This window comes from Castanea sativa, chromosome 10, assembly GCF_040712315.1.
Source record: "Castanea sativa cultivar Marrone di Chiusa Pesio chromosome 10, ASM4071231v1".
Taxonomy (NCBI): domain Eukaryota; kingdom Viridiplantae; phylum Streptophyta; class Magnoliopsida; order Fagales; family Fagaceae; genus Castanea; species Castanea sativa.
Genome location: NC_134022.1, coordinates 777,646 through 800,713, shown reverse-complemented (window position 1 = coordinate 800,713; position 23,068 = coordinate 777,646). Strand labels below are relative to the sequence as shown.

Below are 23,068 nucleotides of genomic sequence, written 5' to 3'. Positions count from 1 at the left end.
CACATTAGCAATTATGGGAAGGGATTAGCCTGAATAATTTTTTTGGGGGGCTAAATTTCAAAATCCAAAAAATTAAAAATTAAAAATTTTTTCTTAAAGGATACATATATTTGCTTCATCTTTTTTCCTTCAAAATTGTGAAAGCCATGTCTAGTAAAGGAATGTTAAGGCAGACCTCGCGTCTTTTTTTTTTCTAGGATACAAATTTATTTATTGTAGTGAATATAATATAAAAGTCAAAAACATTGTCTCTCAATTGATATTACTTAGTTTTGTGAGTTTTAGTTAGCTTAACTGGTAAAGTTTTTTATGGTTGTATAAGAGATCTGTGGTTCAATCTCTGCCTACACCAAAAACTAATTAGTATCTTGGTTTGATGATAAAAAGTTATCAGAAACGGACATCATAAATTAAAACTCTCTAAAAAAAAAAAAACATTACCCAATAGTTTCAACGTAAAGTGTTGATAATTTAAATCTTCCCCCAGTTGTATTAAAGCTTAGTTTGGATTCAGCTTATTGTTGCCACGTTTTTGAAATTTTGCGTTTTGTAGCTTTTTTTTTTCTTTTTCCAATGTGCACGTTATTTCACTATGCGGGAGACCAAATTTACTGTTCACGCACTGTAGTTGTACTGTTCACGTACTGTTCATAGGACCCACAAGCACTTTATTCAGAAAAAATATTAAAAATGGGTCCTACAATACTATTCGCACATTTAAAAATTATTTTGCTACAGTATTTTTAGTTTTCAGTTTTTAGCAATATGGTCTATCTAAACGGACCATAAATTATTAATTCATATAATATAGAAGTAATAACTATTGAAGTATTAATTTATATAATATAAAAGTGAAGAGTCCAAATTGACCTCTACAGGGGAGAGAGAGAGAGAGAGAGAGAGAGAAAGTGGGGGGAGGGGACATAAACACAAAAACAAAAACAAAATAGTATGGGATCACGTACGTGAGTGACATTGGTATGTAACGTAACTTGAGTTAACGCACACGCTCTCTCTCTTCCTTCCTAGAAGCGATCGAGAGAGAGAGAGAGAGAATGAGTGGAGGAGCAGAGAAGGTAGTGTGTGTTACTGGAGCATCTGGTTACATAGCTTCATGGCTCGTCAAGTTGTTGCTCCAACGTGGTTACACTGTCAAAGCCACAGTTCGTGACCCAAGTTAGTATATACTTACACTCAGCCTGATTTTTTTTTTTTTGCAAACATTTTACACCTGGGTTTTCAACTTTTCATTCACCACCATTGTTTCATATTCACCGTGAAGAACCCAGTTTAGTTTTTACTCAGGCTAATTTAATGTTATAATTTTTATTTAACAAGTGAGAAATCACCGGTTCGGCCAGATCCAGTGTTTATTGTGCCAGAAATTGACGGATTTAAGTGAAAAAGTGGTCGGAATCTGGAAAAAAAATGGCCGGATTTTATGGTCTTCGGGCGGGTCGGGTTTTAAGGAAGAGATCCGAAACCCGACCCGCCAGCGTCGGGTTTTTGGAGTCAGGACCCGAGTCCGATCGCCAGAGCAGTCGGATCGGGTGATTCCGGGTCGGGTCGGGTCTGGGCGGGTTGATTTGGACTGCCCTCCGTACAGTACAGTGTTACGAGCAATTTTTGAAAAATTTTAACATGACACGGCACCGTTGCGACACATATGAGACACCTAAATGAAGCGTCCTAGGTTAAATGAATATTATAAAATGTGTAAAATTTTGAAATCTAATCATTTTCAATTGTTAATTCTGTTAGAATTTAAATGGATATGTGACCCAAGAATGAGTTTGGCATGATTTTGGAAATTGAATCACTAAATTAATGCAATTAATAGTTGGGGAACTAAATTGAACTTTATCCAATAGTTAGAGGATCAAATTAGTAATTTAATTGAATTTTAATTTTGAAATGATTACTTGAATACTTATAATTTTGATATTTGTGAAGGAAACAATAGAGTATATAGGTGATGTTAAGATGGATAAACTCATAGATGTATAATTTTTTAAAAGATACAGTATAAACAACTTATGGGTTCTGCTTTAAATGTGACCATAGATGATCCAAGGAAGGTGGAACACTTACTTGCACTTGATGGAGCTAAGGAAAGACTTCATTTGTTCAAAGCTGATTTACTGGAAGAAGGATCTTTTGATTCTGTGGTTGATGGATGTAAGGGCGTTTTTCATACAGCCTCTCCCGTTATTAACTATTCTGCTGATCCACAGGTACATTCTGTTACACTTAAATTCAATGATGAATGTCATATAATATGGAAACATACATATATACACTTTTTTTTTTCCAAAGAATGACTAAATCTTGTTTAATACTTTGGTTTACCAAAAGTAAGTGAAACTTTCTTGCCCTCTGTGCGTGTATTAAGCTCATTAGGCTTTCTTGAAAAAGCATTCTTTCAAATGGGGGGTTTTCACAGTTTCGTCATTGAATCCAAGTTTTTTCAATTAGTTGTAGAGGAAGGGGGATGTTATTTCTTGTTACAGATTTATGAGAGGGGCAAATATTCTATGAGATCAGTCTTCATGGGTAAGAACGCAGCACATTGGTTGATGAAGAATATCGAAGACACTGTTGTTGGGGCAAGCTCCAAACAGTTCTTTTCTTTCAGGGACGGTGACACTGCTTATACTCTCTAGCACAGCACCAACTCTTTTGGTCAGTTTTTACTCCTGATTGAACTAAAAGCTGGCGGGTGTAGGAGGTCGATCATTATCCCTGAAGGCAAAGAGAGATATGGTTGGAGGGCTTTTGGCCTTGAACTAAGAAAGATGTTGTTTCTCTCCCAATATGCAATGGGTGGAACTGGTCTTTCAACCTTTATTCCTTAGGTGCACAGGCAATATTTGGAGACTCAACACTCTAGAACTTTTGCTGAAGTTGTGCAAGGCAGTCATGGAAGAGTAGAGGATAGAAAGCAGCCAAAGCAGGTAGGCTCCATTGACAAGGGGAAGAAGACACATCTAGGAAGGGAGAAGATGAAGGGGAATCGGAGTCTCACAGGTGCTAAGGTGGGAGTTTTTCCGGTAGGCAAGCCTAATAAGATGGTGGTGGAAGGAGGTGATAGGAGGGAGCAGTGCATTAATGAGGAGTCAGTGGCAGATAGTAGGATACGTTTCCCAAGTTTCAGTTTGAATGCAAAAGCCTATGACAATAGGAAAAGGAGTGATGTAAGGAGACCATGCTGGACAGGGAGAAGTCTTATCGTGGAAGTTGACGTGATGGGGAGGAGGCGGGTTTCCTGGGATAGGAAGAAAGGGAGAGATCAGAAGCATAAAGGGGTTTCACGGGCTGGCAAGGAATTGCATCAGGGTAAGTTGGGTCTGGGTTTGGGCCCTAATAAGTTGGTGGCCCAACTGACTATTAGTGAGTCTGGTTTAGGCCCACAACTCAAAAGCCCAATATCCTTTGAGCCTGGGGAATCTTCCGTTAAGAGTGTCGAGCCCTTACACTCGGCTGATAAGCACGAGAAGGATGGGGTGTGTCCATGGGCGAGTCCGACGACCTTTGTGACGCCGCCGCAGGTGGCCGGAGGTCTGGCGTGGTCACCGAAGGTATGGGTTCAGGCCGATAAGGGTGGCTTGTGCCTTTCGGTGTCTCCGGAGCCTCCGACGAGCCTTGTTTTGACGTTACAGGTGACGCGTTGCACCGGGGATCTGGTGGGTCCACCTCATCAGCGCTGCGAGCCACCGGTAGGAGTGGCGGGGTGCGCCGAAGCCCCTCCGGCGATGGTTTTCAGGCTGAGCTCTGACCGGAATAACACTTTCGGTTCCATTTCGCTGTCGAGTGGGATATTTTCTGAAGGTATGAGGACAGTGACTCTCAAATTAGTGCCACGGTCGTTAGGACCTTTTCTCCCTGACCTCTTTCTGGAGATGGTGCGAGCTGGACCAAGGGGCTTGGGGGTAGTGGGTCAGGAGGTTAATTCTTCTTTTAGCAATGAACTCTGCCTTCCTGGGGAGGTTATGCTTGTGGAGGAAGCAGCTGTTTTTTCTGCGGGCGTTGGTGATACAAACTTGTCAGTTGCCTTTCCTCTGCAAATATTCGATCCGAGTGCGCCGACAACCTTGGCAGAGTTGGAGGAGGTTGATGAGGTTTTTAGTATTGAGAATAACATAGATATTTCTGGGTGGGTGAAACACAGAATTCCTGGTTTTAGTAAATTGGTTGGGTTATCTATGACGCGACATGAGAAATTGTGCATTTCTCTTTTACAGAGGCTTGAAGCAGAGATGGAGGCAGCCAATGTGTTACACAGGAAAATAATGGGCAGTAAAAAGGTGGCTAAGTCCAAAAATAAGGGATGCAGAGAGCTGCAAAACCTGATTTCTTCGGTGAATTATGACAGAAGATAGAGGGTGGTCCTGTGATGTTGTTTGTAGTTGGGGATTTTTTAGTGTTTATGTAGATAAAAATGATTTCGTGGAACGTTAGAGGTTTAAATGATCCTCGGAAACGCCTTGTGGTGAAGAACTTGTTGCGGGAGTGGAAGTGTGATGTTATTTGTTTACAAGAGACAAAAATTGCAAGCATGAATCGACAGCTGGTTTGTAGTCTGTGGGGCTGCCCATATGTGGACTGGGCTGTCTTGGAGGCGAACCGGACTGCTGGTGGTATTTTGCTTATGTGGGACAAAAGGGTTTTGGATAAGGTGGAGATTATGGTTGGTACATTCTCAGTGTCGGTAAAGTGGAAAGGGGTGGGGGACGGGTTTATTTGGGCTTGCTCAGGCGTTTATGGTCCAAATGAGAATGTTGAGAGGGGTCTCATGTGGGATGAGTTGGTGGGAGTTCAGCAGTGTTGGAGGATTCTGTGGTGCTGCTTTGGGGACTTTAATATAGTTCGCTTTCCCAGCGAGCGCAGGGGTTAGACTCGTTTGTCCACAGCTATGGAGAAATTTTCTGAATTTGTTGAGGATCTGAACTTGGTTGATTTGCCTTTGGAAGGAGGTAGCTTTACTTGGTCCAGTGGTTTTGATCAACCAATGATGTCTAGGATTGACAGAGCTTTGGTCACTCTTGATTGGGAGGATCATTTCCTAGATGTTACTCAAAGGATTCTACCCCGTATTGTCTCAAACCACAGTCCAATTCTCTTGGAGGCAGGGGGAATGGCAAGGGGGAAAAGTCCATTCAGATTTGAAAATATGTGGTTGAAGTTGGAGGGTTTTGTGGATAGGGTTCAAACTTAGTGGAATCGATATTCCTTTGTAGGTACTCCTAGTTTTGTGCTTGCGAAAAAGTTAAAGGCTCTGAAAGAGGACATTGTGCAATGGAATCGCCGAGAGTTTGGTAATGTAGCGCGTCAAAAGAAGCAATTACTAGAGGAGTTGATAACATTAGATGCTAAGGAGGGGGATTTTGGTCTCTCTGATGGGGAGAAAGTTCATAGGGCTAGTTTGAGGTCCCAGGTGGAGCATCTTCTTTCCTTAGAAGAAATTTCCTGGAGACAAAAATCTAGGATGTTATGTATCAAGGAAGGGGATAATAACACCAAGTTTTTTCACAAACTGGCTAATTCCCATAGACGGTCTAATCATTTAGGATGGGGTGGTTTTTGAAGAGGCTTTCGAGGTAACTTATCAAGTTGTACAATTTTATAAAAATTTGTACAAGGAGACTGAGGAGTGGAGGCCTTTTGTGGAGGGTTTGGAATTTGATCGTATTGAGAATAGGGAGAGGGTTTGGCTTGAAAGGAAGTTTGAGAGAGAGGAGATTCTTCAAGTTGTTAGGGATTTGGAAGGGGACAAAGCTCCAGGTCCAGATGGGTTTACTATGGCGTTCTATCATCATTGCTGGAGGATAGTGGAGAAAGATGTCCTAGCGGCCTTTGAAGAGTTTTTCCATCATTGTAAGTTTGAAAAATCCCTTAATGCGACCTTCATTGTTTTAATTCCTAAAAAGAATGATGCCTCCAATATTAGAGATTTTCGACCTATTAGTTTGGTGGGGAGTGTGTATAAAATCTTGGCTAAGGTCTTGGCAAATCGCTTGAGAGTGGTTTTAGATCAATTGATTTCTGAGAATCAAAATAGCTTTGTGGGTGGGAGACAAATCTTTGACTCGGTTCTCATTGCGAATGAGTGTGTGGATAGTCGTGGGAAAACTAGGGTTCTTGGAGTCATTTGTAAGTTCGATATAGAGAAAGCCTACGATCATGTGAATTGGGAGGCTTTGTTGTATCTGCTGAATAGGATGGGTTTTGGAGTGAAGTGGTGTAAGTGGATACGTTCTTGTATATCCACAATTCAGTTCTCTGTTTTGGTTAATGGGTCCCCAGCTGATTTCTTTGGTAGCTCAAGGGGTTTAAGACAAGGAGATTCGCTATCTCCTATGCTGTTTTTGATCTTGATGGAGGTGTTTAGTAGGATGTTAAGGAGAATGGAAGGAGCTGGCTTGATTCGTGGTTTTAATCTTGAGGGGAGGAGGGATGGTGGGGAACGTGTTTCACATCTATTATTTGCAGATGATACTATCCTCTTTTGTGATGCAGATGTGGAGCAAATTCTTCGTATTCGGTTGTTGCTCCTTAGTTTTCAGGCGGTAACGGGTTTGAAGGTCAATGTGCATAAGAGTGAAATGGTTCCTGTAGGGGAGGTTGGTGATGTGCATGCTCTGGCTGATATATTGGGCTGCAGAGTTGGATCTTTACCTATGTTGTATCTTGGCATGCCGCTGGGGTCTCCTCACAATTCCCCTTTAATTTGGAATACAATTTTGGAAAATTTTAAGCGGAAATTGTCTGGGTGGAAGAAGTTGTACTTGTCTAAGGGGGGTTGTTTGATACTTCTCAAGAGTACGCTTTCTAGTCTTCCGACTTACTTTCTATCGTTATTCACAATTCCTACTCATGTGGCTAATAAAATTGAAAAGTTGCAAAGGGATTTCCTATGGGGAGAGAGCAAGATTCATTTGGTTGGTTGGGAGAAAGTTTGTGCGCCTATAGCCAATGGTGGCTTAGGGATAAGGAAACTCACAACCTTTAATAAGGCTTTGTTGGGGAAATGGTTGTGGCGGTTTGGAAAGGAAGAGGGTCGGCTATGGAGGCGGGGTAGTAGCTTGAAAATATGGGGAAGATTGGGGGGGATGGACCTCAAAGCTGGGTAGGGGAGTGCATGGGTGTGGTTTGTGGAGAAGCATCCGCATGGGTTGGGAGGATTTCAGCAAAAATTGTCAGTTTGTGGTTGGTTTAGGGAACAGGGTGAGGTTTTGGCAGGATAGGTGGTATGGGGATCAACCTTTGCAATTGGCTTTTCCAAGGCTGTATGGCATTGCCATTGTGAAGGAGGCTTCTGTTGAAGCTTCTTTGCATAGGCAGGGGGCGGAGGATAGAAGATTTTGGAATGTTCGGTTTAGTAGATTTTTTAATGATTGGGAGATGGATGAAGGGCTACGGTTTCTTCGTATGTTGGGTGCTATAATCCCTCCTATGGATGTTGGAGATCGGATGAGATGGAAATTGAAGCCTAATGGGGCTTTTGACATCCGGTCGTACTATACCAAACTAAGAAATTCTCCTTCAACTATCTTTCCTTGGAAAACTATTTGGAGAGTAAAGGCCCCAAGGTGAGTTTCTTTTTTTGTTTGGTGTGTAGCTTGGAATAAGATCCTAACGGGAGACAATTTGAGATTGAGGAGATTGGATTTTGTGGATTGGTGCATTATGTGCCGTCATTGTGGAGAGACGGTAGATCACCTTCTTCTTCATTGTGAAGTGGCCTACCGGTTATGGAGCTTTGTTTTTATAACTTTTGGCTTGGCTTGGGTTATGCCTAGATCGATTCCTGACTTGCTTTTTGGTTGGTGGAATTGGCTGGGGAAGCATTCATCTCAGATTTGGAATTTAGTCCCGCTGTGCATCCTATGGTGTATTTGGAAGGAGCGAAACCGGAGGACTTTTGAGGATTTAGATAGGTCTAGTGATCAGTTGCTTGTTTTTTTTAGTGGAACTCTCTTTGATTGGTCTCGGACGTGGGGACTCATGTCTAGTAATTCCCTCCCTTCTTTTCTTTACTCCCTTTTCCTTTTGTAATTTATTTGTTGTTTGGTTTTCTCTCTAGTTTCTCTTTGTTTTCTTCTTCTTGTATTTTCTAGGTTGCTCTATGTTTTTCAGGCATAGAGTAACCTTTCGTATATACATCATTCTTACTTATCAAAAAAAATTACCCCTTTTTTCATTTCACATGTTTTGAAATGCCCATTGGATGCTTCTTTTATCTCTTATATAATTTCTTTTGATTTGCTCCAATGTTTGTGTGCAAGTCTTCTTTAGTAGATCTTTAAACTGTTTAAAAATCTAAGGGGGGAAAAACGTAACAGTCTATGTAGATACTGTGCAAATGACGTCTCAAATCACTTGTGCATATGTTGACTTACCCAATTCATAACAAGATTTTTTATTTTTATTTTTTATTATTCTTTCCAGACAGAATTAATTGAACCTGCATTGAAAGGAACACTTAATGTCCTTAGATCATGTGCCAAAGGTCCATCTATTAAAAGAGTGGTTATAACATCCTCAATGGCAGCTGTTGCATTCAATGGAAAACCTCTTGCTCCTGACGTATTAATTGATGAGACTTGGTTTTCAGATGCTGCTCTCTGTGAGAAATCAAAGGTGCATATATGTTCTAATTTCTTATTACATGCTCTTTTTTCCAAGTTCTTTAGTGAATGCTACATCTGGCAATTTCTCTGGCTTCATAATGGTTTATCAGTCACATCATATCAGCTGCAATTAAGCTTTTTCTTTATTTTTGCTTTCCTTTTTCCCCTGGATGGTTTTTCTCCTATCATATGCTATGGATGTAGCCTTCTTGAGTGAGTTATTCATGTTCAGCCTTCATATCCCATTTTTATATAAAGTATTGTGAAATAGAAGACACCATAGCACATAGTATATATGATGCTCTCAAGTGTAGTGATAGCTCTTAAGAACAATTTTTATTCCAACAAAGTGTAATTGAAGCTTTATTTGTCTTTTTGACTACTATATTTGAAGATAGTCCACTAATATGTTTCTCTCTAAGCTGGGTCTAAGTGTTTGCTAGGAAAGCATCTTCAATAGAATATTGAATTTTAAGGAGGTTTACTCTCTATTCTTTCCAGAGCAGTTGATAGAGGGAAAATTTAAGTTTAGATATATATATTACTAGCAAAAAAATTTCTTTTGCTTTTTGGTGGGAGGATGCAATCATCACTAAGCTTCATATCTGTGGTAGCAAATATGATGCCTTTTTTTTTAAAAAAAAAAGGAAAAAAAAAGGCGTAAATGCACTTTTAGTCCTTACATTTTGACCCGATTTCTATTTTGGTCCCTACATTTTATTTTTACCACTTTTAGTCCCTAAACCAATTAACGCGTGACGTTTACGTCACTCAACTAACGGCAAAAGCTGACGTGGCAAACGAGTGCACTGTTAGCACAGGAAATACTGACGTGTCTATTAAAATAATATTAAAAATGCTGACGTGTCCATCTACGTCAGCTTCCACATCAATATCTGATCTTAAAAAATAAATTTATTAATTTTAAAAATTATAAAAAACAAAAAAACATAATTAAAAACAAAAAAATGGAGAACTTAGATCTGTTATGTTATGTTTGTGCCTAGTTTCTTTTTCTTTTTATTTTTCTTCATCATTTTTCTTCTTCTTCCCACTTTGCGACTCTATCAATTCCTTCTTCTCTCTTTTCACAAAATTAAATATACCAGTTTTTAGACACAAATTTAAAAAAAAAAAAAAAAAAAAACTTTTCAAACCCCACAAACCTAGATCAAAATCCCAACCCACTGGCAATATAGATTCAAAATTGTCTTAAGCCCTTTCTCTCCAAATTGGTTTAAGTTCAGACTCTCTTTAACTCACCCTCTCTTATTGACCCTTCATATTAGATCGTGAAGAGAGAGAGTGGGCTTTCTTTTCCTCTCTTATTGGCCCTTCAGATTAGACGGAAAAGAGAGAAAGTGGGCGAAGGCGAGAGAATTAGAGAGGGAGGTGTGGGTTTGGGAGCTACTGCCTAGGGTGGCAGCGTTGGCGAACGGTAGTGGGCGAAGGCAAAGAAGATAAGGATGGCGGCTTAGGGTGATTTTGGAGTGGCGGCTTGGGGTTTTGGTGGACAGGGATGGATCTTGCGGTGGCGCTCTTCTTCAAATCCCAGCGAGTCCACCTCCATCACCGAAGCGGCGGCGCTCTTCTTCAGATCGGTCATTCTATTTGGGTCTTGCTGGGGTTTGTCTTGTGGGTCATGCTGTTTGGGTCTTGAAATTGTGAGAGTTGATCATGATTTTGAGTGGTCATGTTGTTTGGGTCTTGAGACTGAGAGAGTTGTTCTTGTTGGGAATGAATGGGAGAACTCGAGTTCATCAATGAAAGAGTTATTGTAATCTGGGTTTGTTCTTGTTGTTCTTGTTTGATCTCTGTTTTTTGATCTCTGTTGTTCTTGTTTGATCTCTGTTTTTTTTCTTTTTCTTTTTTGGTTTGTGTTGTTGTAATCTGGGTTTGAGTTATTGATTGCTGGATTTGTGTTCTTTGTAATTAGGGTTTGAGTTCTTGTTGCTGGGTTTGATTGGGAAGATTAAGAAGAACAGTTTGTAATTTTCTTATGAAAATTATTAATGATAAGTAATATATTTTTTTTTTAAATTAAATTAGATTTAAGGTTTTTTTTTAAAAAAATTTTAATAATATTTTAATTACCACATCAGTGCCACATCAGCGCCACGTCAGCTAATAGGGTGTTCCATTAGCCACGTCAGCATTTTTTGTTAGTTGGGTGACGGTAAGGACTTAAACGTCACGCGTTAATTGGTTTAGGGACTAAAAGCGGTAAAAATAAAATGTAGGGACCAAAATAGAAATCGGGTCAAAATGTAAGGACTAAAAGTGTATTTACGCCAAAAAAAAATTATTTGTTTTGATTATATGGCATATATTCTCTATCAACACAGCTGGATTGGAAAGCATTTGTTTACCTTGAGATCATTTGTTTTCATCAGCTTTGGTATGCACTTTCAAAGACCTTAGCTGAGGTGGCTGCTTGGAAATTTGTAAAAGAGAACGCAATTGACATGGTCACAATAAATCCAGGGTTCGTGATTGGTCCTCTCTTACAGCCAGCTCTTAATACAAGTGTGGAGCCAATTCTGAAACTTGTAAATGGTACTCTTCAGCTCTAATCTATAGAGGTTATTTTTATCTTTCTATTGAATAGTAATACATGCTTGTGAAATAAAATGATGTTGGACCAAATGACATTTCTCCTCCCCCCCTTACATAAGGGGTGAAGAGAATGGGTTCAAACTTTTGTGATTCATGTATTATTTTTTTCTTATAATTTAGAGATTAATATGCCTAACAGCACAAACCTCCAAAAGAAAAATGATTGACCTCATGTATTTGTTTGGCTAACTTCATTGTTCTTATGTCTAGAATATTGTGTGGGACAAAAATCTAAAGTTATTCAGTGGCAATAGTTAACATAATATATTTGATAGGGGGATTTAGAACAGTGTTATGCGCAAAGTATTTTTGCCTGAATTAGTTATATTAATCAAATCATAATTCTTTCTCCAGGGATTCCAACACTCAGTAACTACTTACCTCAAATGAAAATTGGCTTTAATATTTCACAACTTCTGCAATTTGAAGTGTGATGTAGGTTCTGTTCTTTGTTGCTTAATTTTTATACAGTGAACAGATACTATTTTCTGAGCAGTCTGATGTGGCACCCCTTGTCATTTCATCATCCCTTTGTTCGTTTATTTTGTTCAAATGATTTACAGTTGTCAACTCGTAATTGGATCAAATTTGTCACAGCTCTGGGCTTCCAAACTCCCTGCACTAATTAAGGCTTTAATGCTCTATTGTATCTTATTTGGGAATAAGATCAGATGAAATTTTAAGGTAATGGCTGCAAACCTAACTTAATTTTATCACCACCTCAGTACATAACCAAAACATATTGGTTCACAAATTTAGCCTGCTATTATTTCACATCAATTAAATAAGCACAGATTCCAACCTTTGTCCAAAACTGGTAGTTTTGTGCTTTATTATTCCAGTGAAAATTTTCGTTTGAAAATTCTTTGATATGTTTATCTGAATGACTTTAGTGACCCTTTTTTAAACACGTTACTTAGAATTATCAATTTTTCATGTCTTTTTTGTTGTTGTCTTGAGATTCTTGCAATGGGCCAACTACTACTGTGGCATGTGACTTTGCTTTGGACTGTTTACAACAGATGAAAGGTGTGTTTATGTTTAAAGCATGTCAAAGGAATAGATGGAATCTTAGTTATAGGGTAAGTTCCTTGTTTAGGGACTTTCTTTTAAATTAAAAGTAGTCAAGTTGTGAGTGCATCTCTACAATCGTTCAAATGTCTTAATTTCTGCCAGAATGTGGTTCTGCCTAATTTCCTCTTCTTTCATACAATTTTTTGTGAGGCAAGGAGTTGGTGGTTTATCTCATGCAGGGGCCAAAACATTTTCAAATGCAACCTACAGATGGGCTGATGTTAGAGATGTTGCCAATGCTCATATACTAGCCTTTGAGAGCCCATCAGCTAGTGGAAGATATTGTTTAGTTGGAAGAGTTATGCACTGTTATGAGGTTGTGAAGATTTTGCATGAGCTCTTCCCTGATATGAATCTTCCTGAAAAGTAAGCTGCATATATGTCTATTTTACTACTATTTGTCACATCTTTTTCTCATAGATGCATTGAACAATTTCTTATTATCTTTGGCCTGATTAGGTTGTGGCTTTACATACATTATTTTCTAGTGCAAATTACATATTTTTTTCTTTTCATATGAATTTTATTTTTATTTTTATGGCGTGGTACCTCACCAAGGCAGGGCCCCTTTGGACCCATCCCTGGGGAGTAAACCACAGATACAAAACCCCATAGAGATCTTGTTTCATGTGTGCTTTTCAAAATATTTAAAAATTTATTACTAAGATCTTTCTATATGCTTGGCTGAAAAAAATTTGGCCAAGTCTATTATCTATAATCCTTTTTCAGTGGTATTTTATTTTGTTCTTTTAAACAATATTATAGTCCTTTATTTTGTTTCTATTTTGGATGATGTCATTTATATATAGTTTCACCTTACATGCTCAAAGGCATAGGCGAGCTATAAGCCATTACATTGTATAGCATTTACGAACTCTACTGTATTCTAGACAATGTGATTTAGCCATAGAATAACCAGTCCGACAGGGAAAAAGAACCAGCATAATCATCAAGTAATTTCTTTTCTCACCAAGAGCATAAGGTCATCAACTTCCAAAATCAAAGTTGTTGTAAAAGTAAAAGAGTTTAGGGTTTGATAAGTTGACCCTAACACATAAAATATTATTTAGATATAAAGGAGTACAGTGACATTACTATTTTGCCCCTAGTTTAAACCCATAACAAAAGTTGAGCTCCCAACCTTGTTACAGTCTACCTTAACATTAATAGCTCTACTTTATGCAACTATCATGTTCATTATTCTTTTTTTTTTGATGAAATAAAAGACTTTATTGAAGAAGGAAGAAAACTAGACAAAAGGGTCAGCCTCCTTTACAATCACATCTACAACACTAGGAGGGAAATGACCAAGACCAAAACTTCCAAAATAAAAATAGCTACAAGACCATTTGGCTAGTACATGGGATGCTAAATTGCCTCACGTTAAACCCAGCTAAAGGAAACTGAACCAAGCTTGACAAATATAGAGTTAACAGCCGAAACAAAGCTAAGCAATCTCCATGAAACTTGGTCACCAGGAGCTCTTATTGAATCTATATATATCTTGGAGTCACTTTAAATTACAAAGTGAGAGCCATTCAGCTTGGTAGCAATATTAAGCGCCAAAATAATTGCATCAGCCTCAGCTTGAAGAGTGACGTTGGTATTTACCTTCTTTGAGTGGGCAAAAACCAATTTTCCTCTCCAATCTCTAACAACCACAGCAATAGAAGAGTAACTCAGCCCAACAGCAGCATCACAATTAAGTTTGAAGGAATTATACCTTGGTTTTAACCACCTACTTAGACTTCTCCAAGAATCCCTAGGCAGGCTTGATTTTATCAACCGCCAATGTTCTTGAACTAGCGTATGAAAGCTTCTAGGTTTATGCACCTCGGATGGCAGAAATCCCTCGTGGACAACTTTGTTTCTCCACATCCATATACAGTCAAGACACAAAGCTCCAAACAAAAGAAATTTCTCTTTATTTTCCTCATCAAATTGCATAACATTTGGTGGGTCAATTAGCATTTCAATCAATTGAGATGTAGAGGATAATTGCAGGTTGTCCAATCTGATACTCAATTGACTTCCATACCAGAGTGCCCTTGCAATATGACATTGCGTGAATAAATTCAAGGTGGATGTAGAATCAAAGCCACAAAAAGGACAACTTAGATCAGGGATATGAACATATCTGCTAGTTTGATCTTTGGTTGGAAGCAAGTCTGATGCGATCCTCCACAGGTGCAGTTTGAGTCTATGGTGTAGCCTTGTCTTCCAAATCTTTCTTTTAAACAAGTTGGCACTATTTCGTCCATCACATTCCATTATAAGATTGTATGTTGTTCTCACTGAAAATTGACCATTTACCAAATTAGTCCATGCCCGTCTGTCTGTTTGGCCACTGTTCCAAATTGGAGTTTTCAAGATTGCTGATATTGAGTCTTGATCAAATAATTGCTGTAGTTTTGCCACATTCCAACCTGTTTTCATTTGGTTCATTAATTGAGAGACCACCAAGCAAGAATTACCTTGTTGGGAGGCTGGACTGGGAGAGAATCCTGGTTTGTTGGGTAGCCAAGGATCTTCCCACGCCAGAATGGACTCACCTGAACCCACCAATCTGCATGCACCTTTTTGTAACAGAGTCCTAGCATCCTCTATGCTCTTTCAAATCCATGAGGTTTTGGTTGTTTGAGGTGCTGTAAGTGTGATCTGACTTTGTACTTTGCAACCAACAACTTGACACAAAGGCAATTCTCTCCGGACAAAACCCACAATGCTAACTTGGCTATAAGAGCTAAATTGATATCCTCAAATCTATTGAATCCCATCCCACCTTGCTTTAATGGCTTGCATAATTCATCCCATACGATGGAGAATAGAAGTTATGATTGTCCTTCTTAGGACTCCACCAAACTCTCCTAACAGCAGCATCTGACTTCCCATTTTGAGTCTGAGGAAGCATGAATCTTGACATTGTGTAGTTTGGTATTGCTTGAGCTACTGACTTGATTAGTGTTGCCCTTCCTGACCAAGAGAGACTTTTGCTTTTCCAACTGGCAGTTCTAGCTTGAACCTTGTTTTTTACATACTCAAAATCTCTGCTTCTATTATTTGATAGAAATAGGGGTAGTCTCAAGTATTTAGTACCCAGCTTCTTGATGTCTATTTGGTCTTTAATTTGCCTTAGAAATTGGGAATGAACTCCTTTTGAACTAAACACCCCTATCTTCTCAAGGCTAATGCTTTGGCCCGACCACTCACAATATAACAACAAACAGTTCATAAGAGCCCGCACTTCAGACATCTTGGCATTATAGAGCATCATCACATTGTCAGCATAAAATAGCTTGGTAATTGGAGGAGCAACATTGGACATCTTTTACTTATCAAAAAAAAAAAAAAACATTGGACATCTTCACTCCTTTTATCGAGCTCCTATTGTCCTCTCTATTAATCAATCTAGCTAAAACTTCACTGCCTATAATGAATAGATAAGGGGATAGAGGATCACCTTGTCCTAGCCCCCTTGAGGGAGAAATTCTAGTCTCCTTTCCACCATTGAGCAGCAAGGTGTAATTAACAGTGGACATACATTGATGCATTAACTTGGTGAACTTCTGGCTGAACCCAAAAGCCCTTAGAACAACTGATATGAAGTTCCACTCCATCTTGTCGTATGCTTTGTGAAAATCTAATCTGATCCCGATGCAGCCCCTTTTCCTCTTCATATCCTTAAAGCTACGCACAGAGCTGAAATATGGTTGTGTGTGGGGGGGCTGGTGTACCAGATCTGTTAATGGTCCTCACGGTGTTGGTTTATGGAAGAGTATCAGTCAGGGTTGGCCTTCTTTCTCTCGCCATATTTGATATGATATTGGTTATGGGTCTAGGGTGAAGTTTTGGCAAGACCGTTGATGTGGAGAGTCTCCTCTTGCAGTTAGCTACCCTGGCCTATTCAGATTTTGCACGAATAAGGAGGCTAGTGTGGCTGAGCTTATGAAATCCCCTAATGGAGTCATTTTTTGGGATGTGAGCTTCTTTAGGGGTGTGCATGTTCGGGAATTAGAGGCTTTGTCTAGCTTCTTGGTAACCATATATGGTTCTTCAATAAGGGGGTTTGGTGAGGATAAGATGTGTTGGATTCCTAGCAAAGATAAGGGGTTCTTGGCGAAAGATTATTATAGAATTTTAGCTGGTCCTACTATCTTTGGTTTTCCTTGGAGAAGTATTTGGAAGCAGAAGATTCCCTCTAGAGTAGCTTTCTTTGTATGGACTGCTGCCTTAGGGAAATGTTTGATGATTGATAATTTACGAAAAAAGAAGGTGTGGATTCTGGATTGGTGTTACATGTGCAAGAGTAATGGTGAATTAGTTGACCATCTCTTCCTTCACTGTCCCGTTGCTATGGATCTATGGTCTATGGTTTGGGCTTATTTGGTGTTTCTATGGTTATGCCACATTCTGTTTTGTGGCTGTTAGGGTGTTGGCAAGGCAGGTTTGATCGTCGTCAAAATGGTTATATATGGTCCATTGTTCCCCATGCCTTAATATGGTGTCTTTGGAGGGAGAGAAATAGTCGTTGTTTTGAAGATTTTGAGAGATCTATTCCGGACCTCAAGCTTCTCTTTTTTAGAACTTTGTTAGATTGGTTGTTTGCTTTGCAAAACCAATCATTTCCTTCTTTTATTGATTTCCTAGATTCTTGCAATTTTTGTATTTGATTTGTTGTTCTCTTGTTCACTCCCTGTGTACTAGGGTGCTTCCTTCCTTTTTGGTATCAATATATCTTATTACTTATAAAAAAAAAAAAAAAAAAAAAAACTTCTTGAGCAATAACCACATTTTCAGAGATGCTTCTATTTGGGACACATGCAACTTGGGCTGGATCAATCATCTTTTCAAGAAGAGGGGTCATTCAATTCACTAGGGTTTTGGAGATCACCTTAGGACAGAAATTGCAAAGACTAATTGGCCTGATATGGTTGAAGTTATGAGCTCCTTGGACCCTGGGTATTAGAGTAATAAAGGTATGATTCATCCCTCCAAGCAACCAACCCTCTTTGAAAAAGCTTTGAACTGCTGCCACAAGCTGCTCCCCAACTATTAGCCAGTAATGTTTATAAAACAATCCTGGCACATCATCTAGGCTCGGAGCTTTAAGTGGGTTCATATTGAATACAACTCTTCTAATTTCTTCTTTTGAGGGAACTCTAGTTAATTCTATATTTTCTTCGTATGAAATACATGGCTCAATAAGACCATCAAGATCAGTTGGCACTCGTGTTAGAAGATTGGAACACTTCTTTAAATTTAGTAGCGAAGTATGCCCGTATTTCATTTCTGTCAATCAGTCTGGATCCTTCATCTTCTCTAATTTCAGTAATGCGGTTCCTTCAGTAATATGGTTCCTTTGTCTCCGAATAATGGTTGATAAATGAAAAAATCTTGAATTCCGATCTCTTACCTTTATCACAACTCCTGGGATTGCTGTTTTAACTTTACTTCCTCCCTTTCTAACCATTCGTCTAACTCTAAACACAATGCTGCTTCAACCTCTAGATTCTCTTGAGTTGGGGCCCTATTTTGAATTTCTTCAATTTTCTTCTCCAACTCTTTGATTCTGGTTCTTGCATATCCAAACTGTGTTTTGTTCCGCTCTTTTAGCTTGTCTCTTGCTTGTTGAATCTTTCTTGCCAGTTTGAAACCATGAGACCCTTCTACTTGCAGTTGCCAAGCTTGCTGAAGCAGCTGAACTACCTGTGAACTTGTTGCATCTCTAGTCCACATAGCCTCAAAACGGAAAGCTTTGCTCTTGAATTGTCCTCCAAATGGGTGTCTAGCAAAATAGGATTATGATCTGAGGATGACACTATCAGAGGCTTAATCTCGGCTTTAGGAAACAAGCCTTTCCATTCCTAATTACAAACACATCTATCCAACCTCTCCTTAACATTAGCCAAACCAGCACGTTTATTGGGCCATGTTAATTTAGAGCCACAAGAGCCTTTAAGGCACTAGCTGTTGGGGCTCTACCAGGACAACGACAATTCCAAGATAGGATTCTCATGGTGGGGAGTGATAAAACAATTACAAGAACAACCACCAGCCAAAACTCAGTAACTTCAAACTGAAGAAACTCTTTAACTAGAGCCCTCCAAAGTCTACACATACAGCCCACCAACAAGATCAACCACCATCCATAACTCTATAATCCAATCACCAACCAACTCCAATAAACACTCACTCTTGACAACCACAAACCACACGCCCTAAGAAATCTACAACATAACCCAACCCCAAAATTCTACGGCAAAATACAATCACCTGCCAACATCAACAAAACTACCAACCAAAACTCAGAAAGTAAGAGAAAGCTGGCAAAGAGCTTACGGATTGAATCCACAGGTTGAGGAAGACCCGCTGACTGGGCAGAGCAAACCCAAACCGGGCGGAGCGAAACCCACAGATAGGGAAGAAATTAGCCCCACAAAAGGGGAAGAAAGGCCCATGGACGGGCAGAGGTGATCCCACCTCGGAGTGGAGCTCGCGGAGGAGGCCAGGAAAATTCGAGCACATGATAGCCAGAGGCACTAAACAACCGCCAAGAGTACAAGCAAGGTTATTGAAGCCAAGTGGTTGAGACAATGAGTTCTAGAATCCTCTCTAAGTTGTCATCATGTTCATGTTCAATTATTCTGAATAGCTTGGTCACTGTGTATGCACATGATTAAATAACAAACCTACAAATTACATTTTCTGAAGAGCCTGGCTACCTCAAAACTGACTGTTTGAACTTTCCATATTTTGAACTCAGGCATCAAAAGATCTGCAGTCTAAATTGCGGACCATTTAATTTAATAATGTGTTTTGTAACATATTTAGCTATCCCTATGATTGAATTCCAACAAATTGGCTTGTGTTCTATTCATTGCAGATCTGTGGATGACAACCCTTTTGTGCCAACATACCAGGTGTCCAAGGAGAGAGCAGAAAATTTGGGTCTTAACTTTACTCCTGTGGAGGTGAGTCTAAAGGATACTGTTGAAAGCTTGAAGGAGAAGAAGTTATTAAGTGTTTGATTCATTGTATTTAATAGCAATTCAGGCAAATGATTATAAATAAACTTTGCATATCCTTAAACTTTTTCATTTCAAACAAAATTTCTAGTAGCACTGACTGTCCTTGAGGACTGAATTTTGTAAGATTGTATAATGATGGTAGAGAATGTGCGTGACTCTTTGCTCTTCAAACATATCTTATAAAGTTTCAAGCAGGCTGTAAATAAAACATTGAAGTTGCTGCTGTTTGCTATCCTAGTAGAATCTTTAGGAATTATTTTAAATAAACACTGTATATAGATTCAGTTAAATGGCGCTGCACAAGCTTGTCCATGTTCAAAATACATAAAAGGGTGGACTTGCTTCCGGTGGCCAGAATTGTTTCTCAGATTAAGATTTACTAATAAGTTTATAGCTATGAATTTTCACTATATTGCACCGATTTGATTGCAAGGAAACCTCATTGTCAATAGAAAATTGAGTACAAAAGTGGTAGGAGCTACAATATTTGCACTTAAAAGCAAATGCCACTTACCGATTACTGACTTCTGAGCTAAAGGTGACATGCTCGATTTTTATAATGATACCATGTGTGATTCTGGGCAGTCAAATTTTTTCAGTTTTGCATCATGGTGAGTTACGATTTCACATTATTGAGATGGTAGTGGTAGGAGTGGCATTTGAGTCTGAGAATTAAATATACATTTTGATTTAATGGTACTGGATAGATAAGAGACATTGAGAATAGTGGAGGTTAGAAGGTCCAATTTAAGTTATCCTATTTTGGTACAATTTGTCTCGGCCTGCAAATGGTTTTTCAGTTGTTTGTTTGAGTTCGGATTGTGAAACTCAAATTTAATGCCACCAAAAGTATGGCCACCTTCTTAGGAATGCCAAACATGTATCAGAATCAGAATCTACCGTGTCGATGGAAGAATAAGATGTTCCAAGCTTCCTCCAGCACCAAATTGGCAAATTTTCCTTGATGTATCTGGTTAATTTACTTCAATAAAGCTTATCATTTTGTGTTAAAAAAGTTTCAGCAGCCCTTCCGTCCATAATTTTCATTAAGAGTCACGTAAGCTTGAAACGTGTGTTTAATTCATCCAATAAAATGATGACACATTATTTTTATTAAATTATTAATTTTTTTTGGAAACAAAAATGACGGCATAGTTTTATTAGATGAATTAAACATGTGACAAGCTTATATGGCATTTAATAGAAATTGTGGATGGAGGGGTTGCTGATACAAACAGGATATAATTTCGAAGGGTAAAATTCAAGTTCTGAAATTTTAAAAGTGTAAAATCTAAATACCCTTAAATTTTAGGGATGTAGTTTGTAATTTAGTGAAATATAAATTAGAAAACAAAGAAGGTACCTGTCTCACGTCGATTTGTGTGAGAAATTTTTACATAATTTTCCTGAACATTATTTAATCCCTCTTTTTCTCTCATATGTCTTCTTGCGGGAGCAGTTGGGACTTGAGAGTAGGATGGAAGGGTTGTTCACTAAACCACACCAAAACCACCTGTAAAATGGCATAACCATACCGCACCGCTCCACACCACATGGTATAGTACAATTTGCGATTTTATAATAAGAAAACCGTACTGTACCGCTCTCTCACTATATATTAATGTATTTTTTTTAATATTAAATATATTATTAATAGTTTAATAACCCTAGTTAAAAAAAAAAATTAATAACTCTAGCAAATGTTGATAGGAAAGTCAGCTCAAAATAAAGAAAAATTAACTCAATAGTTTAATACTTGGCCCAAAACAATGGGAAAGTCAATTTTGGGCTAGGTATAAAAAATCCAAAATTTGAAAAATATACCAGCTTCAAATTGCACCGCAAAGCGTGGTGATAAAAGTAGCCCAAAACCGCACCGCAAACACCCAGTTGGCCAATGCCCCCTAGCCTCAATAAATTTAACTAGATTGTATGTGTTTTTTTTTAATAAAAATTAAAAGCTTTAAGACTTTGGCCCTAATCCAAAGTGAATCCCCCCCCCCCTTCCCCTCTTAAGGAATTATAAAAAAAGAAAAAGTTTTTGATAAAAAAAATAATGAGATTACCAATAGGTTAATATAAATTTTATAAAAGTCTAATCAAATAGTCAAATTCATTATTTTTCTAAAAATAATACATGACATTCTTTAGTGGTTATAATACATTTTTTTTTAAAAGGAATCTAATACAATTCTTTTTAAAGTATGTGGCAAAAGAAAATCTACTTTTCAAATCCAAAGTAGAATAACTATATAGTCTAAGTGATAAAATATTGTCCAAGGATTTTTAGGCTTTGTCAACTTAAATTCAACAATGCATTTTTCGAATTATGTGTTCAATAAACTTGGTTTTCATATTTTTTTTATTGACTAATAAATTTTTTTTCTTCAATTTATTGTTATAGTATTTAGTTTGTTGATCTTTGAGACAGTAAAGAGTGCAAAGACACATGAGATGTCATTAAAAAGAAAATAAATTTTTTAAAGATATTTTGTTTTATAAGTTTTTTGAGAGATTGATTGTAAATATAGTTTCCTAAAATGATTCTTGATGGGTGTGTCGACTATGAGATGGGTTTAAATTATACCTAGTATCCTTCTAAAAGGATGACGACAAGGCAATATTATTTTTTTAGGATTTGGCTTATCTCCAATACTTTTTTTAAATGAAATTTCTTTTTATTTTAATGAGAAACTACCACATCATCTACTAATTAAATAGAAGGTGGAGACTAAAACTCATTACTACTTGTCATTGTATATTTAAAATAAAAGGACATGTTCAGTTAAAAAAATACTAGAGGTAAGTCAAACCCCTTTTTTCTAACTATCAGAATAATAAAAATTAATGGTTTAAAAAAAGAGAAATGATATATCCACAACATTTTCACAATATTTTCACAACAAATCCTAAGTGACAGGTTGTTACTGGTTGTTATTGTTGGGGCAAAAAAGTAATCTTCGTGTTAGGTTCAAATTTGAACCAATAACAACTAACCACCTGTGATTTGTTGTGAAAATGTTGTAAAAATGTTGTGGACATAGTATCTCTCTTAAAAAAAAGGTGTAACTCATACAGAGTTACATCACACTAGATGTAACTTGAATTCATTTCATTAACTATTGCTTTGTTATTTGTAGGTCAAGTAATAATTATATAATCTCGGGATTTAGTGTATTGTACAAGTTTGTTAGTATTGTGATTTGTGAGTGCTAAATGAAAAAAAAAATTTCTTCCAAAATTTAAGTATAATTATTTAAAAGGCTAAAAGTTTCTACAAAGTAAAACATATCTCATAATTAATGAATAAGCTAAAAATATATTATAGATACAATATGAATGCATAATTTAAATTTAATTTAATTCTAAAAAAATTAATTTAATTTTCATATAAAACATATTTTAAATTAAGAATTATTTTGTAATTTTAATTTAGTTCTATCTAAAAAAGTATTAAAAAAATTCATTAATCTTTTTCAACAAAATAACAAACGTATACATAATTTTTTTTTTCCTATAAGTTTGTTATTAAGAAAATTATCGCAATGATATTTTCTTTAAATAATTAATTCATTGGAGTTTTCAAATGCATACATAATTTTGAGTAAGCATGTGTCAATGCAAGTGCTTTGTGTTTCATAATATTTCATTTTGATTCTAAAAGCCATCTGACTGCCCCTCCCAATACATAATTCTTTCTAATGTTCACAATGATAGCTT

At 37.6% G+C, this 23,068-nt stretch overlaps 1 protein-coding gene across 1 annotated transcript; it reads left to right on the top strand.

The window, feature by feature from the left end:
- The first annotated feature begins 945 nt into the window (after positions 1 to 945).
- Positions 946 to 19,580, top strand: LOC142613232 (phenylacetaldehyde reductase-like). Its single transcript, XM_075785479.1, has 6 exons — positions 946 to 1,176; positions 2,065 to 2,234; positions 8,449 to 8,640; positions 11,024 to 11,186; positions 12,500 to 12,686; positions 19,204 to 19,580. Exons 1-6 carry the CDS (start codon positions 1,056 to 1,058, stop codon positions 19,346 to 19,348), a joined length of 978 nt encoding a protein of 325 aa, XP_075641594.1. The 5' UTR covers positions 946 to 1,055; the 3' UTR covers positions 19,349 to 19,580.
- Positions 19,581 to 23,068: the final 3,488 nt, after the last annotated feature.

Bases quoted from the DNA above. Each gene is read 5' to 3' on its own strand.
- LOC142613232 (XM_075785479.1), top strand. From the start codon at position 1,056: ATGAGTGGAGGAGCAGAGAAGGTAGTGTGTGTTACTGGAGCATCTGGT. The intron at 8,641-11,023 runs GTGCATATATGT...TGTTTTCATCAG, and splicing joins CTCTCTGTGAGAAATCAAAG to CTTTGGTATGCACTTTCAAA. The intron at 12,687-19,203 runs GTAAGCTGCATA...TATTCATTGCAG, and splicing joins GATATGAATCTTCCTGAAAA to ATCTGTGGATGACAACCCTT.